This window comes from Pollicipes pollicipes, unplaced genomic scaffold, assembly GCF_011947565.3.
Source record: "Pollicipes pollicipes isolate AB1234 unplaced genomic scaffold, Ppol_2.1 Scaffold_7261;HRSCAF=8764_pilon_pilon_pilon, whole genome shotgun sequence".
NCBI lineage: Eukaryota > Metazoa > Arthropoda > Thecostraca > Pollicipedomorpha > Pollicipedidae > Pollicipes > Pollicipes pollicipes.
In genome coordinates, this window is record NW_023597054.1 from 1,115,618 (window position 1) to 1,139,777 (window position 24,160).

A 24,160-nucleotide genomic window follows, 5' to 3' on the forward strand; every position below is an offset into this window, starting at 1 on the left:
CCATCAACCACAAATTTCTGAACATTACACAGCATGAGTTCACACATTTGCACTCTAATTCTGGTTACACAATTCAGGTTCTGTTATCTTCCGTAATGCAACTCCGTTCACAACTAGACAGGATATTACGGAGATTAGAAAAGATGAGAAGAAACACAAATGCACGGTATGCTATTATCTTAACGGGGACATGCGTCAGAGAAAACCTGCCACCGCCTGAAATGGCGGAAAAACCAAATTAATTGGCAGAATTTGCCGCCACCATGCTGACTACTGGTCACGTATCCGCTAAATACCGACAATGGCATGATGCTCTGACATTTGGCTCAGTGTTGCTATATGCGATCGGCTGTTTGTCGCACTAACGCCTACACTATTGTATCTCCGTTTTAAGAGCATTTGTAGCATGCCCCACACATTGGACTCGCCGTAAACGCACTGTGTGCTCCTACATCCATGATCAAAGACTTAGCGAAACAAAGAAATGAGCTGAACGTATTGAAAACTATTATGATCATATTCAAATTGCATACCCGCATCTTTGTCATATTTCCTTCGGTCTTATGCGTTCGCTGCAGTTCGTCTTACGCGATAACAGCGATCGGTTGCCCTGGTCGATCATTTTATCGTCCGCGCCATTTTCATTCGCTCAATCTGCCTGTCGCCAACTGCGTGCGAGCAGTCTGGCGCATCAATGAAGATGTTTTAGTTGTTCGGTAGCGGAAAGTTTCACGATCATCAAAACTTTTCGGCGCCAGATGTTACATTGGCCCGTACCTTTTCATGGTTCTTGATGCGCAGCAATGTTGTGACCACGCACCAATAACGTAGCAATGGCGCCGGGCTCGCGGTTGTGTTTGCAGCGCTCGGGTGTTCGCTACGTAATTATTTAAGTTCGAAGGTGTAGGAGCATCGATGCACCTATCTTGCGGTTATTACGATGTGCTCTTCCTGAAAAACGACGACTGACGTACAATGCTCGTTTATAACATAAGCTACCAATGTATACCATGACCTTGCGATTTAATGCTGTATGCGATATTCTGCCGTCAAATTATTGAGACTATTCTCGAGCTATATGCATCGGCGTATGCACGCGCGGCGCCTTACACGACTAAGTGCGCGCAGTCGCTCTCCGAAAAGTGGTGCACTTGTGCCAAGACAAGCGTTATCCAACGTCTGCGCAAAACAAGGTTTGTTCCTCTAAATTAGCTGCCTCTGCCATTAATTTACGGCCATCACATCGCGTTGTGATGCAACATGGTCTCGTATGTATATTGTAAAGCTGAAAAGATGCGACTTCAAACATTCGTAATTTTACTCGATGCAGGCAGTTCAAGGGCGTTGGTTTGGTCTGTGCGCAATATGTTCACCTAAAACATAAATGACCAGAAACTCGAGCGGCATCGTGCGCGAAAACAAGCGAGGCGAGGCGAGGACGTGCGAGATATGCAACAGAGGAGTTTCATGCAGGTAATCACGTTAGGAGTGAGGGAAGCACCTTTTTAAATGTCTCTCAGCTTAATATTGCTTTGTTTTAGCAAATTTGGCCTGGCTCTGTCACAATCTGTGCTATGCTGTGCTGTGGTGTGCGTCCTCCGCTCCACCCCCCCCCCCCAGCCCCTGGAGGTGGGCGTAGCCCCGAGAGTCAAAGATATTGTTCCAAATATAAACCTCCCGTTGTTTTATTCTATGCTGCCTTGACCGTCCGGCCCGTTGTGCTTCGATTATGTGTCTGCAGAACCCAGGTGTCCCACCCATGTCACTTCTGTGCTCGACAATATGAGTTATTCTGCGTACCAGTCCTGTGTGGACACCAACAGCGGAGGCTTCTAGGAGCGCAGGTACAGAAAACTTATGCATTTTGGTCACTTTGTAGCACAATGTTGCCTGAATCGGAATCTTCACATGCGTCATGCAACTAATGCGTTGTGAACTATCTTGAATGATATTAAATACGCCTAGCTCAGTTATAGATCCTACAAATGTGAAACACTACCCGTAACCATGTTCAGAGACGCATGAAACAAAGCGCCGTAGAAGGCTCTTTCCCCCCGCGGTTTCCAGTGGATACACTGAACCTAAATTACCAATAGATATCCAATACCTATGTGGTATTACATATCCAAGAAAATACCTACATAAGATAGCTAACTACTCATTCGGTTGTCCATTTCTATTAGAAGTCTTGCGTTCGCGGCGCAACTGTTTCGCACAATAAAACGTAAATATCGCATTGGACAACACGTCCTCTAGAATATTTAGTACGAATCCTTGCTAAGAGAGGAACGGTGCTTAGTACCGATTCGTACGAAAAGTGGCTGAGTTTAGTACGTATAGATGCCAAGCAGAGCTGCCCGGTAACCCAAGGCTGAACAGAGGAAATGAGGCTGTTTAGAGGTGAACGTCGTGAATTTCTTTTCGTTCGATGGGAGTAGAACACCTTGACCATTTGGTATTTTTAGTTTTCGTATATATACATATTTGTATTTCGATGAATATATATATATATATATATATATATATATATATATGTATATTTCCTCTGCTTTCTGGCTGAGATTTGGCAAACTTCAGGATGAACAGCATTAGGTTTTTCAGTCTAGAAATTGTGACAATAATTCTGTGCTGATGCTGCAAAAAGTTTTATAAGCTGTGTTGCATGTCAATTTTAACACTGAAATAAGATGTAAATTTGCCTAAGGCGGCCATATTTCCTTGTGCTTCCAACTTGACTTCAGCCATATGACTCACTGACACAATTTTGTGGGAACTAATTAGGTCATGACTCAGCTCATGAAATGTTTGACAAATGTGATTCAAGTATGACCCAAACAAACATTTTTCCTAGTGAGCAGATGCAGCCTGTAACTCACCCCAATATGATTGACTCATGAGCAGATTCACAATTCAGCCTGAGCTGAACACGGGCCTGGCAAGCAAGTTTGTTTATCTGTGAAATCCTACACTTAAGTAGATGGTTATCTGGTTACGATGATCACATCATGCAAACTGGCATTATTTTGGCAAGTTGACTGTGTTGTTGACAAATATTTGGTAAATCATGCTTGACATTTCAACCAGATTTGAGTTGAGTCATATGCTGACATCCTGGATGTGAGCTCATCTTTTTTACAATGTGCATGCTAGTGGCATATATATATATATATATATATATATATATATATATATATATATATATATATATATATCCCGGTCTATGGATGAATTTTGCAAATGTATGCTGTATTTACGGATATTGTCAGTTTAATTAGGCCATCAATATGTTTTCGTATATCGCCACTTCAATTTCAGCCACTAACACAACATTGGTAGATATTATCAGCTCATGATTTAGCTCATGACATTTGTGAATAATGTGACTTGTCCATGACTCAAAGGATCATTTTTCCTAGTGAACTGACTCAGGTTGCAACTGAACCTAAATCATTGACTCCTGAGTGCATTTACGGTTCACCTTGAGTCAAACACAAGTCTGGCTGGCATACACATATGTCCTGGCATTATAGCTTGATCTGAGTCGAGTGACAAATAATTCCTAGATGTGAGCTTAACCGTAAAATGTGCATGTAAGTTGAAAAAAACAATTAAAGACTCAGCTTAATTCAGCAGGCCCCAGTTTCGAAAACCAGAGCACCGGGCCCAACTTTCGTTTTCCAAACTGAGGAGCCCATTAAAAACCATTGGGTGTATGATCCTATAGGATATAAAGGACAACATCTGCATAGCTTTGTAAGTGATGGTAGAAAAGCACACAGTGTGTTGAAAACCTCAGGAATATATATATATATATATATATATATATATATATATATATATATATATAATGTATGTATGTGTATGGGGAATATGGGCTGTGTGCGTGTTCTTGGCAAGGAGTTCATGTATTGCGTGCACACTCAGGCGATGTGTGGCCGTATGCATCAGCGCCGTCCCACGCGCGGCGGCCGGCCGTCAGGACCGCTGATCCGCGCGACATCTGGCCACGACTGAGCCGCTGGTCTCAGAGCAAAATGGAAACAGCTAGGGGGAAACATGAACTGACTGTATTCGAGATCAAACAAACATAAATACCTGCGAAGCTAAGGTATGGGCTTTGCGGTGATATCCCGAAGCGACAAGGGCTGATATCTTTCTACACAAGAATCACTACTGAACTGAATTGAAATGCATCAACGATCAGACAGAAACATGTGGCCTGTTACACTTTTTATAACATGCTTACGAATGACACTTTTTATAACATGCTTACGAATGCCGGTGACATTACCTAGATATGCTGTGAACAGTACTGCGAGTGGTGCTACGATGCGAACGAAGTTGACCTTTTTCCATATGCGCATTTAAGACGACTGTACAACATTTTCGACCATCGTTGAATTGATCGAGCCTTCCTAATCTGAGGTGAAATCCAGTCAAAGCCCAAGTTCGGCTAGAATGAACTGTCCGAATCATGGGCAGTCCACTCATCGTGAAATTAAGTTTTGCGGCACAGCGAAAACACAGTTTTAATTCTCACGTGCCCTTGGTGTTACATATCCTCAGCATACAGATACGTCACACCTTGCTACGGGCCCTAAAAACACGCGACACCTACGAGCACACACGTGTTCTAAGTAAAGTTTCAAGTCACCTGAGTTTCTAGCAGCCAAATGTAGGTGGAACAGTTAGAGCACCGACGCCTTCTTGGCTTGACAGCATTGCCGGCTGATGCGGCGGCGAGGCGCGCACCAGCCGTTTGCCGGCGACAAAACTGCATACTGCCACCGCGCGAACAGCGCTGTTACGCCTATAGTAATCTCAACCCCGCACATTTTAAGGGGATCATCATATATTAACGCATGGCACACAAGTAAAACCAGACAACATCCAGTACAAAAGCATGGCATTCTCCGTCGTGTCATCACGGCATATCACGTTGTCCCGTCACACCTCACCCCGCGTCGCGCAAGGGAAAATAGCATACCACAGACAGCACCGCCACGTGGCAACATGTTTGTCACATATTTGCCCTTCGACAAGCTCCGCACAAATTGTTATGCTGCAGTGAAAGCCCTTACTGCTAAATAATAAGCTTGATGTGACGTCATCGTGGACAGAATGACGTAGATGGATGAAGCAGGCAGTGAAGTGAATAGAACCTGCACACGAGGAAAAACCGACATCAGTCCCTCATATTCCATAATTGAGGACATGCCAGACTAGGCTACATCATGTTGGGCTCTAACAAACACATACGGGCGGGCAAGAGCGACAACCTATTCCAAGGGCACCATTTCGCAATAATATGCTTAAACCATTTCTCTTCGCATCAGTTATTCTCCCCCAGCATGATGTGATTGGGTGCTCACCGTGTTGGGTCCTTCTGCTTGTTAAATATCTCCAGGTTGATGACATTCTCCGTGTCCCCGTCGTTGGCATAGCTGAGCGATATCTAGAACGACACAGCAGTTTAATCAGCTGCAACAGGGCTGCACGGGGCTGCTCAGTCAGGGCTGACGGTCCCTGTTTCACACTAACGGTGGTGACTGAAATGGAAGCAGTTCACTAGTGGACGCACAGATAACTGCCAGGCACTTCGCATCTTAAAGCGCCGCGGAAAACGTGGGAGACTGAAAATGGCGATACTTAAAACTGAAGAACTGAACAGGACCACATGACAACGAAATGACAGAACAGCGGCGTTTCTGATGCTTGTGCCTGGCGTTGTACGCGCCTTTGCACCTCACCAAATCTTTGATCACGCTTTTCACGCTGCGTCCACGGCAGCGATTATTGATGGCAACCGTGGGGGTCTGCACTGCTCGCATATATTTTTTCGTACATGCGTTTCCAAGCAGCCCGTGTAAACAGCGAGGGCAATAGTGCTGACAGATTCCGGTCGATTCAGCATATTTCACATTTCTGGCGCACAGGCGACGTATTGAAAATGCATTTCTATTAGTTTGGTTTGACTTCCGCATCTCATTACGAAGGGGCATCGGGGATATGCACGTTTTGTGTTGGTCTCTCTTTGGTATTGGTTGTGCTGGCATTGACTTACCACCCCTGCTTGGGACAAGCCCTGCAGGTTGATCATGCTCACGGAGTTAAGCTTTGGGTGTAATCAGCTGGATTGGGTCTGGTTCTACACAGTTATTTTGTGTTACAGCATTCGCATGGGCAATGTATATAACTAGATGGAAATTCTGAGTTCATGCACAGTAGTTTTCCTTATAATAAATGGCAGATTATATTGCAATATGCAGTAATGTTCCTTATTCTGAAAATACTGCTGTTTTGATGAAAAATTGACTGTTTTTATCAATTTGCTTCTGAATTTAGTAAAGAAGTGTACAAAACTCAGTAATAGGAACTGATACATAGGTTTATTAGCTGAGGCCAGCATTACACAAAATGTCCGCATCCAGCATCCAGACAACAAATCACCTGCTGCACAGGACACCCACAAGGCATCTGTGCTTGGATCCTTGTACTTGGGTGTAAAACTCTGGCCGGGCCAAATCACACTGAATTTTCAATCGTTGGTGTGTAAAGGGATGTTTTGGCATGTGTCTGCCTGAAAATATCTTTGTAACATCATAATTAATTGAAACATTGGCTCTCTTACCACTTGAGTTGGTGGCACCTGTGCGCTTAACTATGAGCTCTTGGACTTAAAGGGTATATGCTGAGTGTACTCATGATGTCACTGCTGTGCTGCACATGATCTACCCTTACTCCAGACATGTCAAGTGTCAAGTGTACTTTGTTGCAATCTGCGTTTACATTGATCACATTATCTGTTACACTTAAATCACTTTCTTTCACAAATGACTAGTTGAATGCGTGTGCAACAAGGTAAGACACATCAGGACTATTCTCCAGCATCTTTATTTTTCAAGGAGCATAGCACCCTGAATGTCTTCTGATCGTTTTAATGAGCACAAGCGGTGATGATATTTATATTTCATAACTTTTATATGTGTGCTTAAATAATCGCCTATTTCTGGCTGCTATGAAATAGTTCTCTGGTCTTAGTTCACAAAAACTTAAGTTAAACATGCTCATGGCTCCAGTATGCCTTAATATGCTTTCAAAGGAATGCTTGTGATCTCACGTGCCTATTAACAACTTAGATGCGACCTGGGACTGGTAGACAGCAAAATAAGAAGGTGTCCAAATCTGTACGGATCCTGCAAATAGATACCAAATATAACCAAGCATTCCAGACCCCACATTCTAATGCCTGATACCTGGTACGAAACGTGATGGCTACACGAGACACCGATGGCTAAAGGTCTTGATGACCACAACCGAGCATGGGGTTAGAAACACACGTCCCAGGAGTATCAGTATAGTAAAACATCGGGCTCCTGCATCCTAGCAACGGATATCCTGTGCGTGAAAAGGGCTGCCGGAAACACGACGGCTAGGATAAAAGGTTTCATAGACCCGTGCCGTGTATAAGGTATCAAGGTGATCTGTTACAGGCTATCAGTACTCTAGTCGTTGTTCCGCCGTCCGCGTGCCCCCAATAAGCCGCACTACATTTTGCGAAGAATACTTGCAGTGGGTGTTTATGATAGGTCAAAACGTGTTGAGAAACGATGGGAGACTCAAACTTTTCAGGGCACTGAAATTGAAATAATAGGATAGATTACAAGAAGGACCGTTTGACGCGCTGTATTAGTTGTCAGACACCAAGTCAGCCATGGTAAAGTCAGTCGTCCTGCAGACTGCATACAATTTTGAGAGGACGCAGCGTACCTTCTTAAAACGTAAATGCCTATTTTCAAAGGGTAATTGGGCTGTTCTTTCCTGGCAGGATGACGTGATACGCCATCTGGATGGTTTGCCATGCTGCGTGCGGAGGCTACCCTCGCCACAGAGCTGACGCCAGGACCGTCCAGGGAGGCCGCCGAGACGTCAGCCCTTCAGTATTGCACGGCCGTCCAGGGAGGCTGCCGAGATGCCAGCCCTTCAGTATTGCACGGAGAACCCATGGGACCGAGCCGATGACAACAGCGATGACGATGACTTTGTGGATCCCCCGTTACGTCAGACCGTCTGACCTGTCGGCGCCCGCGGTGGTCCGTAGCACCCCCCGCCTGTGGCCGACCCAACGGCCGCTGTGTGCATCTTGCCCTGTCGGATCTCCTAGGCAAGATGCAGAAGTTCATTCTTGAAGATCTGGACGATCACCCTGAGCAAGGCTCGACATGGGACAAGGCGCTGTCGGCATTCATAATTGAGTGGTGCGCCGCCACGTCCTCCGTCTCCCCCTGTCAGAGCCAGCTCCAAGTGCAGCGTCAACTAGGTTGGCGCAAAAGCGTGGCCACCATCTCTGTCCTCCGGTCGGAGAAGCGGAAACCTATCCACTTCGTAGACGGCAGCGTGCAGCGGCGCGGCCTAGACTCCTGTTGTGCGTACGGCTGGGAAGGAGTCTGATTTCACGTTGTGCAGTCTCCGTCTTCTTTGTGGCTACAGAAGCGGGGGTGGCCTGGTGCGATGATGCGCAATGGTGGTGTTCGACGGTGTATTTGATGGTTTTATTATGATGATGTGTTTGCCTGAGGACGGGAAACTGTACGCCGTGCTAGGTGCAGTCTCCTTTTTGGCAGCACACATCACTTGTAAAGCTTGCAAAGTTGTTTTATTGTGTTTGTGAGAAGTCGTTAGGACGGAATGTGTTGTCTGGTTGGTACGGGATGTGTCTAAACTGTCGTCTTCTCGTTGTGTTTGCTGAGATGTGTTCCGTCGATCTGAATACACTTGCATGGCGTGTTGAAGCTGATGATCTCGTTCATATCACCGTCCGCGATTTGTAGGTCTTCGAGCGTTCAGCCGGGATTCTTGTACGCGCACCACCACACCATTGCCATAAGAAGTCAATGACGTCCGGTACAGCGCACCATCTCATAGGCTAGGTCATTGAAATAGTGCAGCCGACGGGGCTCCCAAAAAATGATAGGTGTCAGGCGACGTAGCGCGAGGCCCGTCTGTTCCAATTCGGATCCTGCGCAGTGGGTGTTCTCGTCGGATCATCCGGGATTCCGGGGTTACGTCGTTCTTCATACAAGTCACGACATAGAATGCACTAGAAATATAGGCATTTGTATAATTAACATGGTTTAAGCCCCGTTGCTTTCAGAACGGATATCCAGGCACGTGTGCAGTGGCTAACAATTATTGGTGGTCATAGGTTCCAATTAAAGCTCTAGTTTCGCCAAATCCGTTGAGCAACGCAATGAGCACGGAATTGGCTAACCTGTGGTACGGTAAACATGAAGTTTGAATGCATCAAATAAATGCAATTGAGTCTAAAGCTAGGTCTAAGTGCCCATTCTTTCCGTTCTTGTATTACATGCCCATGATCTCCTTATGTGGGTACCTTCGGTATATTTACAATAGTACGTTTAGGTTCATATGCCTTCACGTTTTCCCGTCGTATCTGAGGACTGTGTCGCAAAAGGGAGTCAGAAATTGGGCATGAGCTTGAAGATATTGCATCTTCAAAGATCCTCCAAGGAGGCCTGCACTCCGCGGGATTTTCGTTAGCATGACGTGCTATTTTGTAGGGACTCATGTTATACGGCAGAACAAGGTGGAAGTGGGGAAAAGGAGAAGGGGGCGGGGCGTAAGATCGTTCGCTCAGCTGCGATTTGTCGGCGACCCGAGAAGTCGAGGCCCTTAACGAAATGCGATGTTAAGCCCCTGGACCACGTGGCGATCTTATCACCACTGCACGGCTCTGCTGACCTCTCCGCTCAGCTGTCCATCCAGACATCCTTACCGGATCGCTCAGCATCCGTCCAGGTATCCATACCTGTTCGCCCAGTTCCTCGCTGCGAATGAAGTTCATCTCCTCAGGGTGGGAGTGAAATAGGTCCACCACAGTCAGCGGCACCTTCAGCAGGTGTTCTGCAACGGCGCCGGCAGCGTCACCAGCAGCACGCTCAGACAGACACTGAGGCGGCGCCTCACTGCCATTGCCCACCATTGCTTCACTGTCATTGCCCACCATTACTTCACTGCCATTGCCCACTGGCAAGCAAGGCGCCCGGTGCAAACAAGCATTGTGGAGAGTGTTCAAGCATGACATGATGGATGGCCTGCGTACAACCGCAGGGGAATGAACTGACAGGGACCGCACAGCGGCGTCCAGGCTTCGATTAAAGACGATGGCAATCTCTCCCTGCGGCGCGGCTTGCCGTCTCTTCCCTTGGGCGTGGTGCGGCGTCGTACGTCAAACGCGGCAGCAAAATCTTGTTTTGCCGCCGTCGGAATTGTGAGTCAGAGCGGGAGAGGACGATCAATCTCAGAATAACTGCGCAATGCTCATAGGAGCATCAGGAGAAGAACGAGGCACAAGGCTCTGATACTGGTATCTTGACACGATAAACATAACTACGAAGCGACTGCAATTACATTTTTGGGGAGTGTCAAGGGCTACGCATCTTGGTTGCAAACCCATTGGGCCCTTTGAGAGATCAAATTTATGTTGGACCCTGCTCCAGCGAAATCGACTCCAGCTCCGACTCCAGGAGCACGTGGCTGATGCGCGCACAGGTTCGGACTAACTCAGACTCGGCCGCCGACTCCGGGCAACACCACACGGTCTCGAGCACTCGCACGTCGCGGCTTGAGCCGTGACGCACGAATGCTCGACAGCTGCAGAGTGGATTCCAATGCGGATGATCCGGTGGCAGTAGCGTATAAGCAAATGACCTGATTTAACATCTGCTGAATTCGGAACCAGCTCCGACTCCTTTAGAGCCGAGCGCAGGTTTGATGTGATGACGTCATACGTACCTACGATGTACCCAACAGTGACGTCATCGGGGAGACGATTCCTCTCGGCGACGCGCATGAAGTGGCCTCCGCTGCAAACCAAAGAACAGACGTTATTGGTCGGCGCCTGCAATTTTCGCCTACGTCAGTTGTCGCCACCGGAGGCGAAAGACATGATAATCTTTAAGGGCCGTTCCTTAGAGGGCTCCCATGACGACGTCTGTGGTAGGTCTCTTCGAGATGGGATAACCGCCTTGCGAATGCCATCGCGTACGTGACTTAACACTGCAAAACGAATCGACGTTGTTCCAAATCAGCTGTCCCACCGACCCTATCACGACTTGATCAAAGCGCGGCAACATCTTCTGGACTTATAGAGCTTGTGGCAAGTGGCAAATAAGGGCACGTATGAACTTCACTCACTGTTGGTTAGGTGGCTTTTAGTTAAGAAATCGGGTGCTTTCGGTTAGAAAACGGATTTTGCTCTCCAAATCCAATAAAGCAACAATAAGCAGAATCGTTGTTGCTCAGTGTTCTTTCTGCATGTCGACGCTCTCCAGTGGCGGTTAGGATACGTGAACATGTGTCTCTCCAGTGGCGGTCAGGATACGCGAACATGTGTCTCTCCAGTGGCGGTCAGGATACGCGAACATGTGTCCCTCCAGGGGCGGTCAGGATACGTGAACTTGTGTCTTTTGGCACAACGATTGCCACGCGCGATGAAGCACAATCGTGACCCACCAACAAAAAACGAGTCACAAACACCCTAAAGGTAGATCCATGTCACGTAGTTTGCCGTCTAGCCTCAGCCGGACCACTGCAAATTACTGGACCGGACCGGTGACCTCGGCGCCCAAGGTGGCGCCTGCTCCCGCCTGCTGCCGCCTGCACCACCCCACCGCGATGACCGCCACACCATCGGCCTATCACCAGACGGCCTCTGCGGCTAAATCACCGACGGCCAGGATTCAGGCCTGACACCGTATATTCGCTGGAGTTTGCCGTCTGCAAACACTAATGGAATGGTAGCTGCAGCGTAGTGTACGAGGCTGCGTTCAAATGCAGCAAAGCCGGTTGGCAGCAGTAAATACAGAAGCCGGCTGAGTTTGCAGCTTTCAATAAATCAGTAGGTTTTCACCGGACATAGGCTGCCCGCATTAATCTTCGGCGACCGTTCCAATAAGGATACGCCCGAAGGACGGGTAAATGAACACCGAAAGCGGGTGTAAGCGACCACGTGTTCACAAGGGTCCGCCGACTGCATCTGGCGACGCCGGCTGCGGTGGCGGGATGACCTACCCGGCGAACGGCGACATTTTCAACGCCAGGGCGCGACTCCAGCAGAAGCCTGCGCCGCCGGTGCCGAACCAGAATGAGATCCGCTCCTGAAACAGCCAGTGTGTGACGACAGCACGGTGAAAATGCAGGTCGTTCAGCGCCGTCCGCGTTCTGGTGACTGCCAGAATGCTCTCTTTTGTTTTCGATTTGCCGTAAGTCCCGCATGAAGGACGCGCAGAATGCCGACCAAAAATTTGAAAATGTCATTGAATTGAGCGACGTTGACTCGCTGCGCTCCGTGGTATTTGCCCGCGCATGACCCCAGCTCTGTACCTCGCGCAATTCGCCATTGGTCATGCAGTGAGCCCGCCGAGTGACTGTATGGGCATGGCGGGCCTTACAACAGCCCTGTCCTTCGCCCTATTCGCCATCGATCATGCAGTGAATCCGCCGAGTGGCGTGTGGCGTGTGGTTGTATGGGTACGGCGGGCTTTACGACACTGCAGGGTACAGTTTCAGTCGGAATAGGCGTCCTCCGCCGTAGGGCCTCGACATGAGCACGGACCGCCATGACTGGTGTAAGCGGGCGGGCGACCTGCGCCCTGACGTGTCGAAGCCTATAAGTGTCGCTGGTCACATGCGTCCCCGCCAGAGACTGCGAACGGAACCCTCGCCGTCCTGCCCCCGCTGACGCAGCGAGGCCTCAGCCGGCTGATAGGCTCTCGGGCCCGGGATTTCCGGTCACGTGACTGGCGCGGGAGGGCGTCTCACGGCTGCCGGCTCTCCGTGACCGTCTCACCGGAGAGTGGTCACGGCGCCGGGGAGCGGGCCGATGGCTGCGACCGTAGTACCAAATGGCCCGGGCCCCGAGACGAACCAAGACAGGGAGTGGTCGTTCTCTCCTGCTCGCGAACGTGGTGGCCAGTTACGGTTCGGTCGTCATGTTCTACGCAACCGAAAGACCTGTAAGTGCGTCCAAAGCAAGCGCCTTCCCCACCAAATGGGGCATGCGTGTGTTCACATCCCGCCACGTCAAGGGTTGACCGATCAGGACGTTTTCGACCTCGTTCCGGTCGGTGCGGGTTCAGACGTACTACTCCGGTACAGACGTACCCTTCGCCGGTCGTCGTCCATGATCTGCAGCAGCACGTGGACCGAGTTTCTACCCAGGTACCAGTCGTGGCGGGCGTCGTATTCGCCCAGCAGGCGCGCCAGCTGGTCCGTGTTGACGTAGTTGTCGTCGTCGAAGTGGCAGAACCATCTGAAGCGCCAGCGAACGGCTATGACCCATCTGAATCGTCAGGAAACGGCTCCGAAGCATCTGAGGCGGAGGCCTATTCGGAGCGGATTTTGTCCCGACTAGGAGCAGGGGAGCCCCACGCATGTAAGTTTAAGCGGGCCTAATCGGATTTTGAATCGTAAATACTTTCTGCGGGAGACATAAACAAGATGTGCTTCCGAGCTTAATGTGATATCTGCCTCATGCATCGAAAACTGATGTGTATGCAGAGCCTTGCAACATCACGGACCTGTTAAAGTAAGTGCCTGCGAAACTGGGAGGCCTGTTCCGGTTGGAAGGTTTGTCGCGCAAGGATTTCGTGGTCCCTAACCTCAGCCAAGTGCACTCTTCGGTTCCAAACGTGCTTGCTGCCGCATCGTAACCCATCCATAGAAGAAAAACATTTGAGAAATTACACGGGCAAATTTCGCTGCTAAAGAGCCTTGCGACCAAGAGTCACCGCCCATTCTTCAAAGCACTGGTTCAACCTCAATAACTATAAAAAAACCGCGCGGTCACGTCATCTGGCGGGCCCCATCCGTGAGTCTAGGAATCCGCGAGGACATCCAGAAATGAGGACTCCGCGAGGATGTCTAGACTCGAGACGAGTCTGCGACTGCACAGACGGGTCACACGATGTCACGTGACTGAGCTTTTGTGAACGTCGCTCGTCAAAAATCCTCGGTCAGAACACCTCGCAGCTTGAGAGCTACTAATCGCTGTCACCGATGAAGGATTAGTGAGGACCGCAGTAAGTGTAATGCATACGAATGCACCAGAAGGGAGACAGACCTTTCACCACGTCCACTGCCGGCCGGCGTCTCCAACGCAACGCAACGTGTGTCCCATTGCTACGTGTCTGACGATTACTGATCATCTCATACGCGTGCCTGCAAGCGGACATCAGCCTGGAGCCCAAAAAGATCGCAGGGTCCGATTTAAGGGGTGTTTAAACATGGGGCACCATGGGATCCTGGATCCGCCCCTCGATCAAGCCACCGGTCTGCCTATAGGCATACCTAATCGTTTAGTGCCCACGATTGCACATCATACCAAGGCGTATCGGCGGTCAAAACATAGGGCACCAAAAGTAATGTACTCCTAATGAACCACTTTGTGTCGCATATGACACCAAATAATGCGGTAAACACCGTTGCCAGTGCTCACAGTATATTCACCATTAAAACACCGCTAACCACAACGCACCGCTTTAAAAACGTTCAACCCCCTCCGCTGCCAGCAGCGCCATGATACCTGCACTGGCAGAGTCTGTTCGGATCAGCTGAGCAGATGTCGTGCCCAGATGAGGGGGAAGGGAGGACGCTTGGTCGGCTTGGGGGGGGGGGGGGGGCGCTCGGCGGCCCGTGGTTGGGGCGGCTCCAGAAAAACACGCCACCTGCGAGCGGCGCTGAGTGGTGAGTGCGCAGGCCACGGCTGATCAGCGAACACATCGGCCATGAACGCGTTCAGCCGGTGGAGCCGCCCGGCCAGAGCGGGCTGGGTGAGGCCGCGTCCGGCGCCCGACCGTTCTTGTGCTCTCAAAACGCTGGCTAGCGTGACCGGCAGCCGTTGCGTTGGCTGATGGATCTAGGCACGTCACCCACAATCACTGCTTGTCGGCAAACATCGCCCAGTGTTGAGCGTTGCACCTATGATACTATTTCAATCTACAACATGCATTTCCAATATATGTTAAGACCTACACCTATGTGTGTGAGCTGCTCATGTAACCAAACTGAGCTTAATGAATAGTTTTTCATAGTTTCAACTTAATACCCAACAAAGCTTGCATAATTATTATAGTTACCCACACATTTGCATACTTTTGTGTTCAATTTAGGTAGTTCGATGTTAAAAATGAGTGCTTCATTTAGGTGATCTAAACATACTAGCTACGCTTAACACAAGGATACCCAGAGCTGTAAACGGCGCTGCTCCACTTCAAGCATGGTGGCGGCCACAAATCTGCCGTCCCCAACCTGTCACTCTAAACGTCCCGACGCAGACGCATGTGCGCAGCGGCGACGGTTCGGTACCGCTCACGGCTGACACCGTTCATACTTTATACCGCAGAGCAAAAATGACATTCCTCAGGCATCGGCCGAGCCCCATTCCAGCAGCCTATCGGAAATAAGGTGTTATAACCTCTCATGGTCAATGACAAATGCCCACATATCTGCCATGCGGTCCGAGCGAATATCTCCAACTTAGCTGCGCTCTGTCGTCCACCTCAGTTTGGGACCGTGACTTGGCACTCGTCGTTGAAAGGATTGTGACCATCCAACAAGTATTTGTCTTAAATATCCTGGCATACGGTATGCACCCTCCTGATCTACATCATTACTTACTTTTCACCATGGGTTTCTTTTTTGGTAACATGGAAATCCTGCGAAGTTTCGGCCGTAAGCAGCCATGATGGGTAGTGAAGACTGGGGTGCTTTAACTAGGACGGCGCTTTAGTGCATAACGCTTGTCCGTTCCTAGTATTAAAGGTCGAGTCGATTAGTCGTTCATAAGATCGCGGATAGGTCACCAAAGCTGTAATACTTCAGGTGCTTGGACTGATTTCAGTTTAAATACTCCTTTATGGGAGCATCAGTTACGGCGTCTTAGGAAAAATACAATTGCAGCCCCCTTTAGGCTGAGCCAATTACTTCAGCTGACCACCCAGTCTCAAGCACGCACGGGAAGAAGACACCCTCACCAGGATGACTGTCGGGACATGTGTGGACATAGCATGAGTGCCAAGACGTGGCTGTTGCGCACTTTCATGATCATCCGGTCATCACATCAAGGCACGGGATTTCGCGGTCCCGGACACAGCCGAACCTCGTATGGCAGTACCGAACGGGCGGAGAACACAGATCAGTGAATGTGCATGCAAGGCGGGCACGCATCGACTCTTGCACGCTACACTGGTGAGGAGTGGGCTCATTCACTTAAACTCCGTGTCATTAAATACTGTAGAATGGAATCGGCTGCCGCGTGCTGCATACACATTACATACATACGCACGTACAGACAGCAGACAGACAGATAGGGAGGCGGACAAACACTAACTTAACAAAACAGACAACGATTGGCAATAACTGGACAGGCAGGGGACGGACGGACGGAGGGACGACCAGCCAGCCAGCCAGCCAGAAAGACGGGGACAAAAGCGCGGAGGTCTCCTATCCCGAGGACCTCCCGTCATTAGTGCGTCACCCTTTTTGCGATGGCGGGCGAGGCGCACCACGCTGTGATTGCCGCGGAGACCGTACCGCTTCCCGCACTGTCCGGCGTAAAAACCGCCGGTCAACAAAAACGCCGAGGCCGCCGCGATGGCACCTGCTCACCTAATTTCGGCCAGTCGCGGGTGGAGGTCGGAAAAACAGCTGGCCACCGTCCGCTCTCTTCACGTCGGAGCCCAGCGAACAACGGCTCGTCATGCACTATAGCCGTGCGTATTTATGTTAGGCGACATCAGTTGACTAGCTGGATTTAATCAACCGGTTAAAATGACCAGAAACAGTATGGTTCCCTCCTCGAAGCGTGTAGCCAGAAGTCAGCCCGGGCAAATTAATTTCGAAACGGAGACTGCCGACTCAGACAAACGAACAATAGCAAACAATGAAAAGCCGCAGTCGCACACGAATAGTCATATGACTTCAAGTCCCTGCCTAGCTTGTCGCCATGATGAAAAGTATAGCCCCGTGGTTGCTGCGTTCAAAATCACTATAGAGGTAGGAGTTCACCACGGATGAGTCAGACTTGACTCCCTCCTCATTAGGGGGCCGTTTGACAAAGAGGAGCAGCTGCAGCAGCATCGCGAAAGCGACTGGCATGTGGGTGCTTCATGGCAGCATGCAGAAACACATGCGATACGTTATCCCCACAGGGAACCTAGCATCCGAGCTGGAAGCACTCGCGAGTTCATTGAGACCTTTGATATCGCCAACAACCCTGCACTTCCGTACAGATGCGAATGGACGCTTCAAACTTTACGGCGCAGGAAGAAGAAACGTAGGGGCAGCAGTTAACATTTCTGCACACGGAACGACGCAGTTGAACCTACTTTTTGCCGGACGCCATGAAGGCGTCGTACTCGGCGGCCATCTTGCAACAGAGAGCGTCTCGGTCGTGTGACGACGGACAGTTGGTGTTGATCACCTGACCTCCTGCAACGCATGGAGCAATTGCTGCGCGCGCAGCGTGGCTCGCTGTTGGAATCTCGCGTCTTTACGGTGTCGGCGTAACACCCCGGAGCTAAATTATACCTTCGACAAATCCCCGCCCTCTCTTCCCGGCCTGTGCGAGTGGTCCTTCTGTTTTACAGCAGGACATTACCCCACTAATGTATATTTAACCTCAGGGTTTGCTGCAGCGGGAAAGAATGCACTGAGAATAATCTGTTTAGAATAGTGCCGACATATGGAGATGTAGGGGTAGGAGTTCGCCACGGATGAGTCAGACTTGACTCCCTCCTCATTGGGGGGCCGTGGGACAAAGAGGTCTTTCATAGGCAGTCTTTCATGAGTGGGCTGAAATGCCAATTATCTTCAGCTTAAGAAAATAATTATCTCGCCAGAAGCCGGCAAGCTGAGTAGAGAGCGAGAGAATCACCCCCGAAAGCGGCAGAAAACTATCATTGAAGTCGGCCGGTGATACATTATAGCCCTACGTAACGCGTTCATTATCTTCCTTCCGTCAGTTGGTTTGGGATCGTCGATAGCTTACGCTACGCATGGAAGGAAAGAGGGAGAACATTGATAAAGCGTAACAGAAGCGTGACAAGGGAGGGATCGGAAGTTTTGAAAAAGCGTAACGTCGTGCTAAAGTGTGACTGCAAAGCGTAAATAGAGATGAAAGTCTGAAAACCACCTTAAACCCTCAAGGCCGGGTGTTCTGTCTTCCTCACATGACATGGAACTCGCCCGCTATCTGTTTTGCACCTATCGCTGAATTGCAGCCACACAGACGTTACTTTTTGGGAACGTTACCTTAAAGCGTAACCGGCGGGGGGGGGGGTACCCCAACGTAACCGGCTCGTGACCAGGGAGAGGGGGTTTGGAAAGTCAAAAATGCGTAACGTGATTTCTGGATGGACCCTTATCCTATATTTTTTTCGTAATTCACGCTAGTAGGAAAGATAACCGCTCGATTTCACTTGCACCAAACATAACATGCCGCGTGAAATATCGCATTTCTTTGACGCTTTTTCTATGGGCTTTTGAACGCATCAGGCAAGAAATACTCTTCTTCATTTTATGAGGTCGGACATAGGTTATCATGGGCACCACACATATCACTCAGTTCCGCTGCGACGTCGGCAGGCATTAACATCAGCTGGCGTCGCGACACACATGAGCTGGCGTCGCGGGGACCTACGGAACACTAGCATCGGCTTATATACACCTACAGTTCAGAACTACAGTTCGACTTCTTATTCTAACAGACACAAACAAGTTCAAAGGAATTTCATATGGACAGTGCATGTGCGGCAAAAAAACGGATATTTCGCGATTTCCCAGTCGTCAGTTGAACTGTATCATGTTCACACATGCTCCACGTTTACAAACAGTGTTGTCAGCCATACATCTCACCCGTTCTTTGCCGCAGCTCCGGATCTTCCTGATCCGTGAAAAACCACGTCTGAAAACGAAAACATGCGGTCACTTTCACGGAACTCGGACTGCCATACTCACGAATCTGATGGCGGAAGATGAACCGAAGTCAATGTGAGGAAACACAGCCACATTGTAGACATAACATAGCGGTGGTTGAATGCATGGTCATTACAAACAACTCTACCCAGAAACACAGCATACGTTTTGTGCAGCGCTTTTGGCGCTCGTATTTCGCCTAACTCATAATGTCGCATCAAAAAGCTTGTTTATAACTAGTCCATTTAAATGGGGCGCACAACTCAAAAATTTGGCAGCCATGCAGTTGTCTTGGTTTCTGTATGCTTCCAGATGCCCTACCTTACTCAGCACTGCTCTCAAACTGAAGCTCATAAATACATTAATAGTTTGCCCGGGAGAGGCTGCAGGACAATTTGCCTCGGTGCTGTAAAAAAACAAATTTGCACAATGGCAGTGTGTTTGCTGTAGCATGTCTTGTCGCCTATTGTTTAGCGCGCACACTGCATGCACAACATTAAAAAGAAGTAGACCATTGACCAGCTTAAAGACACGCATGACACAGCACTACAGCTCTTCCATCTGCCTGCAGTCTTATGCTTCCTCCACAATTCCACATCTAGGCCTTGGGTGGGCATGTTTTCGCGAATCCTCCTCAGGACTCTTGCGACCACCGCGGGCGGCACGTTTCGCGTGAGGGTCAGCCCCCCCCCCCCGGCAAACGCTGTCAGCATCGACCCTTCCCTCTCCCCAGCCCCTCCACGGACCGCGGCCGGTGACTGGAAGCCGTCGCTATCTGTCGAAGCCGAGCCCACCTGTCCGCAGAGGGGGAGGCCTCAGTGAGTGTCTGCGCGCCTAAGAGCGTCCGGTCGCCTTCCGGGGTGCGGGACAGAGGAGCGGGTCGGGCCAGGCTCGGCCGGCCTCGCAGAGCACGCTGCAGGGACGAGCCTCCCAACTGTATGCCGTCGACTCGCGAGAACTGAGCTGCCATGAACGGCGCCCAACTACAAATAGCAACTACAAACTAAGCTAAACTGCTACTACGGCACTTGGGTAAAATGTCCCTCTGGCCGCTGGAGACTAGACTGTATCACATCACACAGTAGACATCATATGACCACGGCAAACGGAGCACTTCAACTCCCCCCTCCCCAATCAGCAGTCATCATTTGGTGCAGTTTGTCGATGGGTGCACATCGCTCGTGCCGCCACCGGACAGTGGACCGTCAAGTCATTGTGCACGCGTTTCTTCCCCGCGGTCGCACCACACACGTGCGCAGGCCAAGAAAATGTAGATTTTCAGTCACGCCTGACCAATGCCAGTGTTTCAGGTAAGCAAATGAACGGCCACCGAGCTTGAATGCTCCGGAAATCACAGCGGCAGGTGACGGGCGAGCGTCCTTAGGCCCGGACTTCAGTCCTGCCACCTTACCGCTGCAAGATTATTATTATTTTGTTAAATTGTCGTCAGTAACTTCTGAGCTCGTTGAAGCCCACAAATTGTTGCAATGCTAGCTCATCTGACTGCAATGTTCAATGCGATTGTCATCTGGTCCTCCAGCACAGTGGCATACATGATGCAAGGATGGTTAGGTGAGGATGTTGGGTAGGTGGGCAGGAGGTACATAAGGTAAGGATGAGTTGCATATGCAAACTCTTGACATGCGTATCACACTGTTCAGGTGTGAACTTTTGTTATTGCTGGTGTCCTGGACACATTTAAAAGCTCTTCATTCTGTTTGAATCCACGCACATGTCACACGTGCAGGTAATGATGGCTGAACGCAACGTCTATGCCAGCAGACACCTGGACACAATTTGCAGCCGGAAACAATAATTCTCATGTCTTAGTCGAAATCGTCGCCAATACTTGGCCTGGAGAGCACACCTGGCACGAATACGCGAACCGTCCAGTGTAACATTGTATACCGGACGTTATCAAAATAGCAGATTGGAGGGACTGCTTAAATCGTAACATGGCACGCTTAGGCGTGTGCAGTTTTATGAAGCATGACTTAACATGTCCCTTTGGACGGCCTGATGTGCAATAAAAACATGCCCATATGCATTTCCGGGCCATGAAATACGTGGCCCCGCTCGTGCCCTGAAAGCAGCCCCATGCCCCTGACAGTGCGTCCAAGTCAAAGCAGCTGGTGAGACGCCGGCCTCCATAATTGGCAGGTGAGTGATTTACTGAACTTATCGAGAGGACCAGCGCTGGCCAAGAATGCAATGCATTTTTCCGAGACGCGATAACACGGGCGTGCATTCGTGTTACCGCAGCCCGGTCACACACAGCCGCCCTGCATATGCGTGTGACCTGCGGCTTCCTGGATTGAAAAAGCATCATCTGCAGTATCGGGACTTGTAGTTCCGTGACCACCCCCCACCCTCACACACACACACAGGTAACAAGATTGTTCGGTGCAAGCAGCAATGACCGGGCTATTGTAGACGTCACCTGTAGTCACGTGATCTCTAGTCATCTGGCCCGACGGCACCTGACTTGCAGGTACGTGACCGAGGCCCACGTGGTGCCGCGACCCCGCATTCTTCATAACGGAATGGAAACCCAGCATAGTTTTGGGTGGGCCCGGTGGGTCAATAGCAATCTATCACGCTCAGTAATGTTACGCCATCATATGTCACATGCCAAAAATAGTCGTGCAAACTGCCCCAGTTTCGTCGCCAATGTTTGTTCCCTAATTTGCCCACGACGAGGCCAGGTTGAACCCTATCATTCATGGTTTACGAAGTGTCGCGTTCATGACGCATTGTAGCCTAAACGTGCACCATCAGAAGGATTGCACCAACAACACCATTGCTACTGTGGTAGAAGTACATCACGATATAGCTGCGATTGGTGAGCCAGGAGCACTCTGTGGCCGACAGTGGCTTGGCGAGATCTGGTCTTACTTCAGCCGCTTTACAGTCACAAGTGGCCTAACGATGCCAGTCACTGCGGCATGTGGGTGCTGTTTGCCTTCGCGTGAGGGCACTCCGAGGGTCCGTACCTGAGTGGGGACGCGGCTGAACCACGTGTCCAGGATGGGAGGCAGACGGGTGACGTGGAACTGGCCCGACGTCTTGACGCTGATGAACACATCGCTCAGACAGTCCCCTGGGGCCGCTAGACTATCGCCGGAGGTCACCATGGGGTCATCAGAGGTCGCCAGATGTTCACCAGAGGCCACCGGACGGCCAGAAAAGGGCGATGGGCTGCTTGACTTTGTTGTGGTGGCGCCACTGGACATGGCGGCATCTCCAACAGACGTGGCCATGATTTGACCTTCCTCCAGCGGCCGCGTGAAGCCCACGCCCTCCGCCGATCTTGACATGCGCGACAGGCGCCGGGTCAGGTCACTGAGTCCACTCCGGTCACCGGGTCCACTCCGGTCGCCGAGTCCACTCCGGTCACCGGGTCCACTCCGGTCGCCGAGTCCACTCCGGTCACCGGGTCCACTCCGGTCGCCGAGTCCACTCCGGTCACCGGGTCCACTCCGGTCGCCGAGTCCACTCCAGTCACCGGGTCCACTCCGGTCGCCGAGTCCACTCCGGTCACCGGGTCCACTCCGGTCGCCGAGTCCACTCCGGTTATCGGGTCCCCTCCGGTCGCCGAGTCCACTCCGGTTATCGGGTCCACTCCGGTCTCTGGGTGCCCCGCCAGTGCCACCCACCCTGACCCGCGCCGCCGCCGGGCCTAGGAACACACATATTCCGAGTGCACAGACCACCTGCAGGGCGCCCCGTGCCGACCCGTGTCGATCCGCGGCCATAGCGCGTCCGAACGGTGCTGAGCGTGCGGACGCGCGCGCGCGCCCGCAGCAGGCTCGCGCGGGACTGAGGCGGCGCCGGCGAGGGGTGGACGGGGGCTGGTGCTAGCGTCCTGGAGCCGCCCGGCACCGCAGTCTCCATCCGCCGCCGCCCCCTGCCGCTGGCTCTGCACCTGCCGGGGGACGGGAAAGGGAATGGCAGGGTATCGCAGCACTGTCCGTCCGCTATCAGTATTCTTCAAGTACTTCACCTTTTTTAAAAGAAGAAAAATCTCCACCGCGAGCGTTTTACGCGCAGTGCGGCACGGGCTCAGCCAGCTCTCGCCAATTGGAATTATACAGGAGGTGTACTACTTGAAGAGGGTGCTACTGCAGTCCGTCCGCCAATGATGGCAACATCTGACGGCAATGCATGAGTCTTATTCATCGGACCGAAGTCTTGCATATCCACCGACATCGTCAGCAAGATGTGTTTGGTCCTAATAAGTGTGAATCGCATGATCCGGACTCGTGTGTGAGGTGCACTACGCTAACAGACGTATATGTACCGTACCAAAAACGCTGGCCTTGCTTCAGTCTTCGTTTCCCGGGGCTTGGTCCGTTTGCTTAGGGTGGCTGTTGGCATATTATCTCGGCAGAGTATGTCTCTAGATGTCAGAGTGATTTCAGGCCTTGCTCATTGGAATTGTACAAGAGGTGCACTACTTTAAGAGGGTGCTACGACATTCCCTCTGCACGACATGATGGCGGCATCTCACGGCAATGCATGAGTCTTATTCATCGGAGCGACGTCTTGCATTTCCATCGACATTGTCAGCACGACGTGTTTAGTTCTAATAAGTGTGAATCGCATTATCCGGACTCGTGTGTGAGGTGCACTACGCTAACAGACGTATATGTACCATACCGAAAACGCTGGCCTTGCTTCAGTCTTCGTTTCCCGGGGCTTGGTCCGTTTGCTTACAGTGGCTGTTGGCATATTATCTCGGCAGAGTACGTCTCTGGATGTCAGAGCGGTTTCTAGGTCTCGCCAATTGGAATTATACAAGAGGTGCACTACTTGAAGAGGGTGCTACTGCAGTCCGTCCGCCAATGATGGCAACATCTGATGGCAATGCATGAGTCTTATTCATCGGACCGAAATCTTGCAGTTCCATCGACATTGTCAGCACGACGTGTTCAGTTCTAAACGTGTGAATCGCATTATCCGGACTCGTGTGTGAGGTGCGCTACGCTAACAGACGTATATGTACCGTACCGAAAACGCTGGCCTTGCTTCAGTCTTCGTTTCCCGAGGCTTGATCCGTTTCCTTAGGGTGGCTGTTGGCATATTATCTCGGCAGAGTATGTCTCTGGATGTCAGAGCGATTTCAAGCCTTGCTCGTTGGAATTTGAGGGCTTTTAGAGCACGA

The 24,160-nt window shown here is 50.6% G+C and overlaps 1 protein-coding gene across 1 annotated transcript; it reads right to left on the minus strand.

The window, feature by feature from the left end:
* Nucleotides 1-8,160: 8,160 nt before the first annotated feature.
* Nucleotides 8,161-22,161, minus strand: LOC119112358 (fringe glycosyltransferase). Its single transcript, XM_037236515.1, has 8 exons — nucleotides 21,990-22,161; nucleotides 18,937-18,985; nucleotides 17,409-17,511; nucleotides 13,186-13,333; nucleotides 12,094-12,179; nucleotides 10,816-10,886; nucleotides 9,797-9,924; nucleotides 8,161-8,193 (listed from the first exon to the last, which is right to left on the minus strand). The coding sequence occupies exons 1-8, from the start codon at nucleotides 22,128-22,130 to the stop codon at nucleotides 8,161-8,163; spliced, it is 759 nt and encodes a 252-aa protein (XP_037092410.1). The 5' UTR covers nucleotides 22,131-22,161.
* Nucleotides 22,162-24,160: the final 1,999 nt, after the last annotated feature.